Source organism: Bufo bufo, chromosome 1 (genome assembly GCF_905171765.1).
Source record: "Bufo bufo chromosome 1, aBufBuf1.1, whole genome shotgun sequence".
In the NCBI taxonomy this organism is placed as follows: domain Eukaryota; kingdom Metazoa; phylum Chordata; class Amphibia; order Anura; family Bufonidae; genus Bufo; species Bufo bufo.
Window position 1 is genome coordinate 683,973,059 of NC_053389.1, and position 15,028 is coordinate 683,988,086.

The 15,028-nt window shown below is 45.1% G+C and overlaps 1 protein-coding gene across 2 annotated transcripts in view; it reads left to right on the plus strand.

The window, feature by feature from the left end:
- Positions 1–15,028, plus strand: part of KIF7 (kinesin family member 7) — a 71,266-nt gene continuing 56,238 nt past the window's right edge. For both annotated transcript variants that reach the window (XM_040414153.1, XM_040414154.1), the window contains exons 1-4: positions 1–101; positions 4,256–4,591; positions 6,819–7,019; positions 10,919–11,336. In XM_040414153.1, coding sequence (XP_040270087.1) covers positions 50–101; positions 4,256–4,591; positions 6,819–7,019; positions 10,919–11,336 — 1,007 coding nt within the window. In that variant the 5' untranslated portion in view covers positions 1–49. The remainder of the gene's footprint in view (positions 102–4,255; positions 4,592–6,818; positions 7,020–10,918; positions 11,337–15,028) is intronic.

The window sequence follows — 15,028 nt, forward strand, 5'->3', positions numbered from 1 at the left end:
TGCGCAGCTGCTGTGCAGGGATGCGATGGAGCGCTGGTCCTGATGTTCGATGCTGTTCAGGATCCCCCTGGACTGGGATTTCGGGGTTCTCTCTAGTGCAGGTTGGCAGGGCGGATCCGGATATCTTTGTGGTAATAATGAGGGGGCGCAGGAGGTATTTGGGGTCCTCTCAGTACAGTAGTCCCGTGCAGCATACTGAGGCTGAACTTCATAGCCAATCACAACTTGTGTACCAGTTCGCCGTGCATCCCATAGACAATGCCACGGTGTAAGCAGCCTGTCACTGGCCAGCTTTTGTGAGACTACAACTCCCAGAATGCCTTGAGCTTTCATTGTCTTCTGGGAGTTGTAGTTACACAGCAGGGATTGCCTTCAGGATGTGTGTGGATGCAGTGCACCCTCCTAGTTGAGGAAAGGTAAGTGCTGGCATGTCATTAGAGCACTGGGGGTACAGTAAGTGTGCGCCAGGGCTTCTGAATGGCTCCTACATCTGCGCCAGGGGTGTTCTCAGGGCTGCGCAAATTCCGGGAGCCTCGGCTCTTAGATACTTATGGCAGGCGGCAATTTTTGTGGATTGTTTTTTTTTTTTTTTTTCTTGTTTTCTATGACGCTTAGGTACCCTAGGTGTCTGTGTCTAGTGGCGGCTCTCTGAACTTTTGCTGATTGTTGAGAGATTGGGAATAATTGATTATATATGTGCAGGTCTATAACTTCTAAAGTTTAGGAATTGCACCCTTAGGGCTCATACACACAACCGTAGCCTGTTTTGTGGTCTGCAGATTGGCAAAACACGGATACCGGCTGTGTGCGTTCCGCAGTTTTCAGAATGGAACATCCTGGCCTCAAGTGTCCACTCACACGTCTGTAAGTGTTTTGCAGATCCGCAAAACACTGACACCAATCATGTGCACATGGCTGACACTATAATAGAAAATGCCTATTCTTGTCCGCTGTTGCGGACACGAATAGGATGGGTTCTATTATTTTTGCGGAGCCGAGGACAGAAAGTTTGTGGCTGCGGAACGGAAGTGCGGATGCGGACAGCACACTGTGTGCTTTCTGCATCTTTTCCAGCCCCATTGCAAATGAATGGGTCCACACCAGTTCCTCATAATTGTGGAACGGATCCGGACCATTCAAACGAACGTCTGAATGGAGCCTTATAGAACTGTCCTATCCCCTTGTCCGTAAAATGGACAATAATAGGCCATGTTCTATCTTTTTGTGGCTGCCACAGAATGGACATATGGATGCGGACAGAACACAGTGTCCATAGAGATTACTACCACCAAGATGCATAACTTTACATTTATCCACATTAAACCTCATTTGCCAAGTTGGTGCCCAATCAGTCAGAGTGTTCAAGTCAGCTTGTAGTTTATGCAGTCTATAAAAGATGTCCACATACTACAAGCTGACGAACACTGAGTGATTGGGCATTAACTTGGCAAATGAGGTTTTAATGTGAATAAATGTAAAGTTATGCATCTTGGTGGTAATAATCTCTGTGCTTCATATGTCCTAGGTGATGTAACACTGGGAGAGTCACTTATAGAGAAGGATTTGGGTGTCCTTGTAGATCGTAGATTAAATAACAGCATGCAATGCCAATCAGCTGCTTCTAAGGCCACCAGGATATTGTCATGCATTAAACAAGGCATGGACTCGCGGGGCAGGGATGTAATATTACCACTGTACAAAGCGTTGGTGCTGCCTCATCTGGAATATTGTTGAGTTCTGGGCACCAGTCCATAGAAAGGACGCACTGCAGCTGGAAAAAGTACAGAGGAGAGCGACTAAACAGATCAGGGGCATGGAGGGTCTTAGTTATGAAGAAAGATTAAAATAATTAAATTTGTTTAGTCTTGAGAAGAGACGTCTAAGGGGGGACATGATTAAAGAGGACCTTTCATGGGTCCAGACATTATAAAATAACTAGCAGGATATGTAGGGCATAGTGCAGGGATGTATTATTGCTTACTAGTTTGTCTGGGCGCCGCTCCGTTCGCCCGCTGTGCCCCCCTGCAGTTTACCCGGCTGGTATGCTAATGAATAGCATCGGTACAGGGAGGAGGAGACTGCCCTGTTTCTCAATGGGCATCTCCTCCCTGGCTGTAGCGCGGTCCTATCACAAAGGAGAGCGTCACAGCCAGGGAGGAAAAAAAACTGCAGGGGGGCACAGTGGGCGAACAGAGCTGCGGACAGACACACTAGTAAGCAATATTACATCCGTGCACCTTGCCCTACATAAACTGCTAGTTATTTCATAATGTCTTGACCCATGGAAGGTCCTCTTTAACCTATAGAAATATATAAATGGGCCATACAAAAAATATGGTGAAAACCTGTTCCATGTAAAATGCCCTCAGAAGACAAGGGGGCACTGCCTCCGACTGGAGAAGAAAAAGTTCAGTCTCTAGAAGCGTCAAAGCTTCTTTACTGTAAGAACTGTGAATCTGTGGAATAGACTTCCTCAGGACGTGGTCACTGCAGGAACAGTGGACAGTTTTAAAAAGAGTGTCGAAATCTGAACCTCACTTCCTTCTGAGATTCACGTCCCCACCTATCCCTTGGTTGAACTTGATGGACTTATGGGGGTCCAATTGGTATGCTCAGACCACCTACCTCTCACTAGAGCAGGGGTCCCATGTCCACTGTTTGAATGGGTCATGTAAAGGCATGAGCGAACCCCTGTTTTAAAGTTCAGCATACAAGGTTCGGGTTATCTAAGAATTCCGTTATGGATTCCACTACCACGGTACGGACCATAACTTTATGGTCCGTGGTAGCGAAATACACAACGGAATTCTTAGATAACCCGAACCTTGTACACAGAACTTGAAAACAGAAGTTTGCTCAACGCTAGTCATGTACACAGCCACCATTCAAACTATATGGGACTACCAGAGCTAGCCAAGCATTGTTCTCCAGTAGCCTTACAGAGATGAATAAAACGAGTCTGAAGGACTCCTGCTTCTCTGTCCTGCTGGAAACTGCAGGAAAAGCTGAAACCACACTAAAGCTTCCTTCACACATATTCTTTATATATATATATATATATATATCTTTTTTTTTTTTTTCTTTATGGGGGTTGTTCCATAATGAAAACTCATACCCTATCCACAGAATAGGTGATGTGTGTCTGATTGGTGGAGGTGTGACTGCTGCGACCCAAGCTCTCCGCTTGACCGGAGTGGCAGACACACATGCACACTGCTGCTCCAGATAGTGTCCTGCTGGTCTGCGATGCCGCTCCACTCCCCACGGGGGCTGTAGTGATCACATGACTGCGGCAGGCAATAACTGGCATCAATGTTCACATGCCGTTCATGTACACATGACTGTTAAAGGGGTTGTATCATCATGTACAATGAGGGCATATCGCTAGGTGGGACCCGCACTTATATCGAGAACGGAGCCTCGCAAGTGAAGGAGGGTGCACTGCGCATGCGCAGCTGCCCTCCATTCATTTTCTATGGGGCCGGCGAAAATAGCTGAGCGCTGGCTCGGCTGTTTCCGTCGGCCCCATAGAAATGAATGGGAGCGGGGGCCGCGCATGTGCGGGAGTTGGCACCCGCTTCTATAAGACAATAGGGACATATCCTAGCGATATGCCCCCATTGTCCTTGATGAGACAACCCCTTTAAGGCCACTGATTGGCTGCAGCAGTCACGTGACCAATGACTAGCACATGACCAGTGCAAGTCCACTGCACCCCAAAATGGTGCCATTACAAACTACAACTTGACCTACAAAATCAAGCCCTCATACAGTTACATTGACGACAAAATAATAAAAAAAAAAGTTACAGCTCTTTGAATACGTTGATGCAAAAAAAAAAAAAATTTAAAAAAAATTTGCCTATAACGGGCATTAAATAACATCTGGCTGCCAAAAAAAAAAAGAAAGCTAACTGTAAAAAAAACATAGTGAAAGACCCCAGAAATGCCCCCTCTCCCCCCAAAAAAGTGTGAAACAATCAGAAAGGGGCAAAACGGGATTGTCTAACTTTGTCTAACTTAGCACACACCTCTATCTAGGCTAATGTGAAACCACTGAAGTGATTGGGCATTTATTGATTTCATTGGGTGCTGGTGGTCCGCCGGGATCAGAAGCTGCCCTCGATATGGCTCTAGCTAATAGATTGGGTGAGAACTTTAATATCATAAAGGTTCTCTGTGACTTCTTCATAGTATCTTTAGGATGTAGATTACTCTCACTAGTCTGTATCACATTTGGTTTTCCTTTTCCACAGATCGGGTGCTCATGGGTCCCAAACCTCAGCATGTTCGTGCAGAAGAGACTGCCGTGTGTGTGGCAGTCAGGGTCCGGCCACTGCTGCCAAAGGAGGTTCTGCACGGTCAGCAGTCCTGCGTCCGTATTGACCCTGATCAGAAGACACTGACGCTTGGCACCAATAGACATTTTCAGTTTCAGGATGTGCTGGATGAAGCCTGCAGCCAGGAGAGTGCTTACAATCGCTGTGTACAGTCATTGCTTGAATCGTTTTTTCAGGGCTTCCATGTTACTGTGGTTGCCTATGGGCAGACTGGGTCAGGGAAGACCTATGCCATTGGAGAAGCGAGTATATGTGAGTATGAAAAGCACTGGTGTAAGGCCTCTTTCACACGAACGATACGGATTGGCTCTGGGTGCGTTCAGTGAAACTCGCACAATTTTGCAAGCAAGTTCAGTCAGTTTTGTCTGCAACTGTGTTCAGTTTTCTTCTGCGCGGGTGCAATGCGCATCAGTATTGTGTTGCGTGAAAAACTCAGCATGTTCTATATTCTGTGTTTTTCACGCAGCCCGGGCCTCATAGAAGTGAATGGGGCTTCAGTGAAAAGCGCATTGCATCCGCAAGCAGGTGCGGATGCGATGCTGCGTTTTTTACTGCTGGTTGCTAAGAGATGTTGTTTGTAAACATTCAGTTTTTTATCACGCGCGTTGCACCCGTGCTGAAAAAACGGACTGAACTTGCTTGCAAAATGGTGAGAGTTTCACTGAACTCATCTGGAGCCAATCCGTATCGTTCGTGTGAAAGAGGCCTAAAGGTTTTGTTCCTACTGGGCATATACATAATTGCTGGTGGAAATTCTGCACCGTTTTACAGCAGCAAAGTGAATGAGACTTAAACCTCATTCACATACAGTACAGGATGAAATCCACAGCATAGCCATTTTATGTGGCTTTATTGCAGATTTGTAAAAACAATATGAGATCCGCTCACCTCTGTCCCCCTCAGAATAGGTGCTCCAATCCAAATTTTGAGTCACCCCTCAAAGAATTTTGGATAAATGTTAAAATAAATGGATTGGTCACTCTTATATGGAAATACAGGATGTTTTATTCATTATACAATTTAAAAAGGAATAAAAATGAATGGATAAAATACATATAATATTCTTTACATAAATATGAATATGAAAGACTGTTGTGCATATATTCAGAGTACTGACCTGTGTCTACTCTTTACCTGGCTATCAATATGTCGCTAAACAGTAGCTCCAGAATGAGTACCAACAGTGTCAAAAAATCTCTCTCTATTTTCACACAGACCACTCAGCCTTAATTGTGCTATGGGCAGACTGGATTGACGAGAGACGTTGGCACAGACAGTATCCTTCTGATAGACTCAAAACAGCAAATATTGCTTCAGTACCATAACATCCAATATTTATAATATAAAGCACACATATGGTGGGACAAAACGTCTTCTTATTCTTTTATAAGTCTGTCCAAAATCCGTTTTTGATACAGAAAACTTTCAAGTCTTGAGGTAAATGATTGGGTATGTAAACTTTTTCACAATAGTTTTTCCAGCAACTTGGCGTGTAGCCAAGGTGACTGATACAGTGTTTTATATCCCCAACAAGCAATATTGAAAGAAACAATTTGGCCGCCACAAATGAATGTTGAATTGTATCCAGCTGCTGTGGTTGTGACCGTAGTACAGGCTGATACTTCAATGGAGGAAGCAGTTCATTCAATTGCTACTTTGAATAGGTAATTCTGTTTGTAATACCCACTGGTTTGTGGGCTTACCTTTGTTCGTGCCGTCGGATGAAATAGGACTTGACTTCGAGCTATTGCTCCGATGCGGTAGCCGGCGTCCCGGCTGTGGAGTCGCTTGCGTCCCACGTGTTCTTCCGCAGATGCTTCGGATTGAATGTCAGAGTCACTAGCTTCTCTCCGTTGGCGCTGGTCAATGACGTATTCGTAGCAGTTTAACACTGGATCCGGAAGGTTTCTTTTCTTTATAGTGCACTTTATAAGAAACGGGGTATTTGTCCAAGGGTATGACGCCAACCATATGTGTGCTTTATATTATAAATATTGGATGTTATGGTACTGAAGCAATATTTGCTGTTTTGAGTCTATCAGAAGGATACTGTCTGTGCCAACGTCTCTCGTCAATCCAGTCTGCCCATAGCACAATTAAGGCTGAGTGGTCTGTGTGAAAATAGAGAGAGATTTTTTGACACTGTTGGTACTCATTCTGGAGCTACTGTTTAGCGACATATTGATAGCCAGGTAAAGAGTAGACACAGGTCAGTACTCTGAATATATGCACAACAGTCTTTCATATTCATATTTGTGTAAAGAATATTATATGTATTTTATCCATTCATTTTTATTCCTTTTTAAATTTTATTGCAGATTTATCGTAGTCCCCGGCAAAATGCTCTGTGGATTTTCTCCACCAAAATGCATCCCATGTGGACGTACCCAGAAAGACTACTTTAGCCTTGTATCACCTAGGTGCTTTTTATTGTCGCTACTAGTTATGTGGGCTGTCACTTACCTACTGCCCATTTCAGCTTCTATCTCAGATGATGAGCAAGGCATTATTCCACGTGCCATGGCGGAAATCTTTAAACTGGTTGATGAAAATGATCTGATTGACTACACAATTCGAGTGTCTTACCTGGAGGTGTATAAAGAGGAGTTCCGAGATCTCCTGGAAGTGCAGACATCTAGTAAAGACATTCTGATAAGAGAGGATGATAAAGGCAATGTTGGTAAGTTGTGACACTCTGATGCACATGATGCCTTTCTTCTGAATATCCAGCTTCCGCCAGCCTCACATCCTTTACCAGGTGTCCGATCGATGGAAGGAGATGTCACTTCCGCAGCCCAGGACCGGGGAGGTGCTGTGGATGGGGCCAGGGCTGGACTGGCCCACCAGAGTACCAGAGGATGAACCCAAGCTCTGACAGTATTGGACCCCTAATAAAACAGGGCCCTTAAGGTCCTATATAAACAGAGGGTGGGCCATCAGAATAATTTCCTCTGGTCGGACTTTAGTCTAACGCTGGATGGGGCCAGGACTATTCCTCTCTCTGGCACATGTGTCAGGGAAATGAATGGTTCTGGCCCTATCCACTGCACCTCCCCCGTCCTGGGCTGCAGAAGTGATGCACACATGAAGCCACATAAAATGTTTGACCAGACTGGAAACCTGGTAAAGGACGTGGTTACCATGAGTAAATAAAAGTTGCGCTATATTTCCGGTGCCACACTTCACTCCCTAATTCATCTCCAGTCTCCCTGATATTCATTTTGTGTCCTGTTCCTAATTTCAGACTTTTCTCATGTGCTCTTGTCCCTCCCAGCATTACATGCTGGATCTATGTGTCCAGGATTCTGCTGTCCACACTAGCTCTCATAGCTTCATTCCAGCACTGATTTCTCATTCTGCTGCTTATGACGGATCTCCCCTGGAGGGAGGCGGGACCAGGGGTAAGGAGCAGGGCGGTGCCACTCTTCACAGGGCAGGAGGGGGAAGTCAGTTAAGAGTGGAACGTTCCTCTGGTGAGAGAGAAAGGAAGACCAGGCAGATGGGCTGGGCGTGGTTTGTCATCAGTGGGCGTCTCTAATTTATCACAAAAGCCTTTAGGCCTCTTTCACACGGGCGAGTATTCCGTGCGGATGCGTTGCGTGAGTTGAACGCATTGCACCGGCACTGAATACCGACCCATTCATTTCTATGGGGCTGTTCACATGAGCGGTGATTTTCACGCATCACTTGTGCGTTGAGTGAAAATTGCAGCATGCTCTATATTCTGCGTTTTTCACGCAACGCAGGCCCCATAGAAGTGAATGGGGTTGCGTGAAAATCGCAAGCATCCGCAAGCAAGTGCGATTTTCACGCACGGTTGCTAGGAGACGATCAGGATGTAGACCCGATCATTATCATTTTCCCTTTATAACTTGGTTATAAGGGAAAATAATAGCATTCTGAATACAGAATGCATAGTAAAATAGCGCTGGAGGGGTTAAAAAAAAAAGAAAAATAATTTAACTCACCTTAGTCCACTTGATCGCGATGCCCGGCATCTCCTTCTGTCTCCTTTACTGAACAGGACCTGTGGTGATCATTCATTACAGGTCAAGGACCTGTGGTGACGTCACTCCGGTCATCACATGATCCATCACATGATCTTTTACCATGGTGATGGATCATGTGATGACCGAAGTGACGTCACCACAGGCAAATGGCTTAAGTCACCAGCTAGATGAAGGACTTAAGGCTGTATCACACCTACCAATTTTTCGGCAGATCATCGCTAACGAGTGTTCGTATGGACGTTTGTAGCGATTATCTTGCAGTATAATACTGACGCTGATTGCACAATGAACGAGCCTTGTTCATCGGGCAATTGTGATTATTATTTTTTTTTTTAAGCACGCTTAAAAATCATTGTTTGCTGGCGGTAAGTCAAGCTGTCTAATCGCGATCTGCTGCCGGCAAACCACTAGACAGCATGGGGACGAGTGATGGCATAACGATCGCTCCTCCCCATGTTGCGGGAAATATCGCTGCATGTAATAACAGAAGTCTCCTCCGCTAGCTAGCAGGCGATTGCTTGCTCAATCCACCTGTGTAATACAGGCTTTACACACAATCTGCAGAAGCACAATAGTAGAAACCTTTATAAAGAATAGAAAGCAAATGAACAATAAAACTTTCAGTACAAGGGTGCCCATAGCCCTAAACTGCACAGATAGGTTGTAGCAAGTAGTGACTAGACATTTAAAGGCATTGTCCTGGCTGCAGTTGTTGACTGACGTTTCCTCACAATAGGTCATCAAAATCAGATCGGTGGGGGTCCGACTCTCAGCCCACCCGCCAGTCAGCTGTTTGTAAGTGTTCCTTCCACTTCTTGTTCACCTGTATGCTGTCTACTTTGCAGTGGCGGTGCAGTGGGATTACAGCTGTTCTCCAACATTCTAGTGAATTGGAGAGGAAGCCGTAATCACAGTGCACTGCCACCACATCGACATGCAGGTAAAATTTGATGATGATGCAGCATGCACATGAGCACCTCGGGCTCTTCAGCTGATTGGTTGAAGTGCACAGAGACAGATCCCCACTGATCTAATATTGATGACCTATCCTTTTAATGATCTTATTGATTACTTATTATTTTAATGATCTTATTATCTTTTGTCATTTGGGAAGCTGTTTGGCACTTTTGCCACTCAGTGCCTGATATCAGACATGTTGGAAAATTTCTTATGATATACCTGGTCATTGTCATCTTTTCACGTTTCTATCAGATATGCATGGGCAGTGTTAAATGACTTTTCTATTTCTTTACCATTGATGGTCCATTCTCAGGATAGGCCATCAATATCGGTCCAACCGATGATCTGTTTCAGAGCATCTCCGGTGCTAGAACAGCACAGCTCCGTCCATTGTGAGTTGGATGCGCCCTTTCACTTTCAGTGGGAGCAGCTTTGCAGTAAAAAGCTCCGTCTACTATGCAATGGACAGAGCTGAGTAGTTTGGGCGCTTACTTCTGACACCCGAGCTACTCTGAAACAGCTGTTCAGCAGGGATACAGGATGTCAGACCCTGGCCAATCAGATATTGAAGACTTATCTTGAGGATAGGCCATCAGTAGTAAAGGAGTGGACAACCTCTTTGATATTGTATGACAAAAAGGATGGGAAACACTATTGGAAGCGGTCAACTCTGCAGCAATACAGCACTGGATTCCTGATGTTGAATTCCTACCTGGGTAACATCTGTAGATATTTGTAGGCTTTCGTTATATTCAATGGGGTTTTATCACAATTGACGTTTACCTATCCACAGGAGAGCTATACTCAACTGTCCCGTCACTCCCATATACGTTGATTGGAGGAGCATTGTGCATAATCCTCGCTATAGTCATGCCTGAACAGGGGGCTCAGGACCTTCCTTCTAGCGGTGTGGAGGGTATCTAGCAATTATATCACCTGTCCTGTGGATAGAGGGTAACATTCAATTGTGGGAAACCCTTTTAAAGTGGTCTTCATGCACTTTCTGTCCCACACTTGAAAAACATGCTGAGGTTATTTATTTGGTTTCTGGAAGTGAATCATCAGTGTGGAAATATATAAAGAAAATGTTGGCCAACACAACTTCTCAGTGGCTAGACCTGCTGAATCAAGGGGCCTGGGTTTCCAGTGTGACCAAAGGCAAGGAGTTTGTGTGTGCCTTCCATATACTGCTAGTCAAAAGTGGTTGTATAACTTTCATTGGGACTTTCACCTTTTTAAAGTCCCCTAAATTCAGTGGAGCAGCTCCCATCCCTTATGTTTCTGGTTCCCACTGGAAGCAGTGACGTTCTGTTCTCCTTGACCACTGCAGCCAATCACTGGCCTCAGTTGGCATGTGTGCAAAAATGGCATGTGGCCACTGAGCCTCTGGATGCTGTTGTAAAAATGACTAATTAAAACAGCATGTGTCAGTGGTTTTCTACAAACTCCTGTGATCTACCAGCACTGGGATCCTTACTGGATGTGGATTTACACCCGGCCCTCTCCCCATTACCATGTTATTATCAGTCATACAACAAGTGGTTATCTAAATACTAGCGACATTTTCTAAGTATAGTTTCATCCCATATTTTGTGTTTCTTTTCTCTAGTGTTGTCTGGAGTGAAGGAGACAGAAGTGGAAGGACTTGATGAAGTGCTTAGTCTACTAGAAATGGGCAACACTGCTAAACATACAGGAGCTACTCAAGTCAATACTCAGTCGAGCCGCTCGCATACAATCTTCACTGTCACAATGGAACAGAGGAGAGTAGTTGGCCGAGTCACCAGAATGACCCTTGGTGAGGATGGTCCTGGTCTAGCAATTGGCCAGGTCCTGTCTTCCAAGTTCCACTTTGTAGACTTGGCTGGTTCTGAACGTATTCTGAAAACGGGCAATACTGGAGAGAGGCTAAAGGAAAGTATTCAGATCAACTCCGGATTGCTAGCCCTGGGTAATGTAATCAGTGCTCTTGGGGACCCCAAGAGGAAGGGGAGCCATATCCCATACAGAGATTCCAAGATCACCAGGTAATAGCAAATGGCTTAATGGTTACAATGTGTGCATGTTTTTTTTTTTTTTTTTTATAATGTTCCTGTATAGCTGGAAAACCTTATCTTTTTTAGAAATCTTTTTTTTTTTTTTTTTTAAATCATTTTTATTGAACATTTTACAGTGTAAATACACGTTTTATCACATTACGTACAAGGATGACATAGAGACATACTGTCCATAGGGCTAATAACAAAAAGGACACCAAACTGTGTGTAGTAAACAAGTTTCAATCCCACCCCCCCCCCACCCCACCCTAACCTGCAAAATACAAAGGCACATTGTTAAACATTTCTATTTAGACGTCGAAACGACAGCCATGGATCCCACAATTTTTCAAATTTCGCTGGGCATCCACGCTTCTGGTACACCATCCGTTCATAACTCAGCATCGTGTCAACGGCACTTAGGAATTCGCCTAGGGTTGGCGGCGCTGTCTGTATCCAATGTAGGGCGATTAACTTCCTAGCGACATATAACATTCTACCTATAGCTATTTTTTGCACCTGACCGGTGGCCAATTCAGAGACACATCCTAACACACACACTTTCGGGTCAGAGGGTATTCGTACTTTGTAAACTTCCTGTGTTGTCTGACGTACCAACTCCCAGTATCTCCCTAACCTCTCGCACGTCCACATCATATGCAACAAATCTGCAGACACCACAGAGCATCTTGGACATTCATCCGTGGGTCTAAACCCTATACGGAACCAAAAAACCGGTGTTTTGTAGACTCTATGGACAATAAACAGCTGCGAGAGTTTACGTCCTTCACTCAAGGAAGAGAGAGGTATCGCCTCCAGTATGTCAGACCATTGGTCATCAGTTAATTCGCCAACATCTTTCTCCCATTTACTTTTAGCCGCAAGCGGATGTGACATTAGAAACTTATCAAGCAACAGCTTGTATATACAGGAAATCATACCTCTCCTCGCCCCCCTGGACAGAATCTGGTGCAATGCAGCATCTCTCCCAGCCACCATAGTCGTACCTTTAAATGTGGAGTTGTATGCGTGTCTCACCTGAAGGTACTTATAAAAGTGAGTTCTAGGCAGTTCATACTTCTCTTGAAATCTGGTAAATGACATGCACTTCTTTTCCTCCAAAAGATGGCCCAACCTTAGAATACCCTTCCTTTTCCATGCCCCAAACTCAGACAGGGAGAGGAATTCCGGCAGCACGGGATTGTCCCACAGTGGAGTGTATTCCGTATTGCCGAAAACCCCCCTCAGGAGCTTGACCTTATTCCACACGGACTGCATCAAGTGTCCCAAATCACCCATCGGACCACTCTTCCCAGCCCCCTTAGTGTCAAGGATCAGCAGTAGGTCATTAGAGGACAAGCAATGCTTAAACAACTGACACGACATCTCACTCGACTCCAGTTCCATCCACCCCTTAAAATGTTGGCATTGTGCAGCCAGGAAGTACACCCAGGGGTTTGGCACTGCAAGGCCCCCTTCTGTTTTAGGATATTGCAACGTTTCAAGCTTAATTCTCGGTTGCCCCTTCCGCCATATGAGCTCCCTGAAAGTAGCATTGATTGGAACAAATTTGGACTTTGACAGCCAGACCGGGGAGTTATGTAGAACATACAGTAGCTGGGGCATCAACACCATTTTAATGAGGTTAGCTCTTCCCGCCACTGACAGGTATAGTTTACACCATGCCTTAGTTTTATTACGAAATTTAATAACCAGCGGGTCAAAGTTAAGGCGCCCAAAGTCTTGGATTCTCGGGGATATATGGATACCCAAATACTTAAAGGTCGCTACACATGGGATACTTCTGTCTCGCACTGTCTGTGATTGCACTTGCCCGTCAAGCAGCATAATCGCCGACTTACTCCAGTTAATAGTCAGACCCGACAGATCCCTGAAGCAATCAATGATTTTCATAGCCGCTTCCAACGATGGACCAGTATCCCCCAGAAAAAGCAAAGTGTCATCTGCATACATCGCCACTTTATTATTAACTGTCCCATATTGGAACCCCCGAATGTCCGTTGATTTACGAATCGCTGCGGCTAATGGCTCAATCGCAACTGCAAATAGCAGAGGCGACAACGGGCACCCCTGTCTAGTACCCCGGCCCAGACTTAACTTGGGGGACACCCCTCCATTCGCCCTGATACATGCTTCGGGTTTAGAGTATAGCACCCGGACCCTGGATATATACTCATCTCCAAATCCCATATACGCCATAACTCTCCACAGGAATCGCCACTCAATGCTGTCAAAGGCCTTGGCCGCATCTAAAGAAAGGATAGCCCTATCTCCAACATTATCAGCTGGAAGTTGAATACTGGCAAACACTCTTCTAATATTAATTGACGTTGATTTCTGAGGCATGAAGCCAGTCTGGTCAGAGTGTATGATAGACAGAATTACTTTAGACAGACGCATGGCCAAGACCTTTGCAAGCAACTTAACATCAGTGGAGAGTAACGATATCGGTCTATATGAGTCAGGGAGAGAGTGATCCTTGTCCGGCTTAGGAATGACTACTATTACCGCCTCCTGCATGGACGGAGGTAGCTCCCCCCTCTCCTTGGAATAATTGAATACCTTCAGAAGTTCCGGGAGCAGCACTTCCGCAAAGGACTTATATACTTCCGCCGGAAGCCCATCCAAACCTGGAGCCTTGTCGTTAGCCATAGCAGCCAATGCCGCCCTCAATTCTTCCAATTCAATCGGCTCCTCTAACCGCATACTGACTTCCCTGGAAAGCTTAGGGAGATTTAATGTGGCTAAAAAGGCGTCAATCTCCTCATCCGAACATGTCACCTTGGAAGCATACAGAGAGGAATAAAAATTATTCAGTATATTCAAAATGTTATCCGTATCACGCCTGAGGACGCCGCCAGCATCTAACAGGCCAGATATACATTGTGACCCTTGCTGCGCTTTTGCGATAACAGAGAGCATATGGCCTACACTCTCACCTTCAGTAAAAAATTGCTGCTTGTAAAACAGTCGTTTCCTCTCTGCTACCTCCAAGAGGTGACACCTCATATCCTCCTGCCTAGTCTTTAAGGTATTGCTTGTTATGATAGAAGGATTTAACACAAAAGCTTCCTCCGCTATCTTCATATTATCATGTTTCTGCCGATCAAGCTCTTTAGATTTAATCCGACTGACTGTTTTAATAAAGGATCCTCTGAGGAAGGCCTTCATCGCTTCCCAGACGACTAACGGAGACGCAGTCCCTTCATTTATACAAAAATATTCCCTAAGGGATTGAAGCATATCGGACGGGTCACCCATCAGTTTTAACCAAAAGGCATTTAGTCGCCAGTATCTAACCCCCGGCCTGGCTGTCACAGAGATATCAAGGGCGATGCTAAATAAGGAGTGGTCAGATAGGGTCCTAGGGAGATATTCTGAGTTCTGTACAAACGGGAACATATGAGCATTTACCAGACCCAGATCTATACGCGACAGGGAGCCATAGGTCGAGGAGCAACACGAGTATTTCCTGTCCAGGGGGTGGGTCTCTCTCCATACATCCATCAGACCTATTTCCCTCAGTATTCTTGCAAACGAGGTTTCACCTGTATTACTACCGCTAGGTGTGATCTGGCATCTATCAAGCGAACTGTCAAGTACATTATTAAAATCTCCCACTATTAACATTGGAAGTTCAGAAAATTCTGCCATAAACTTCA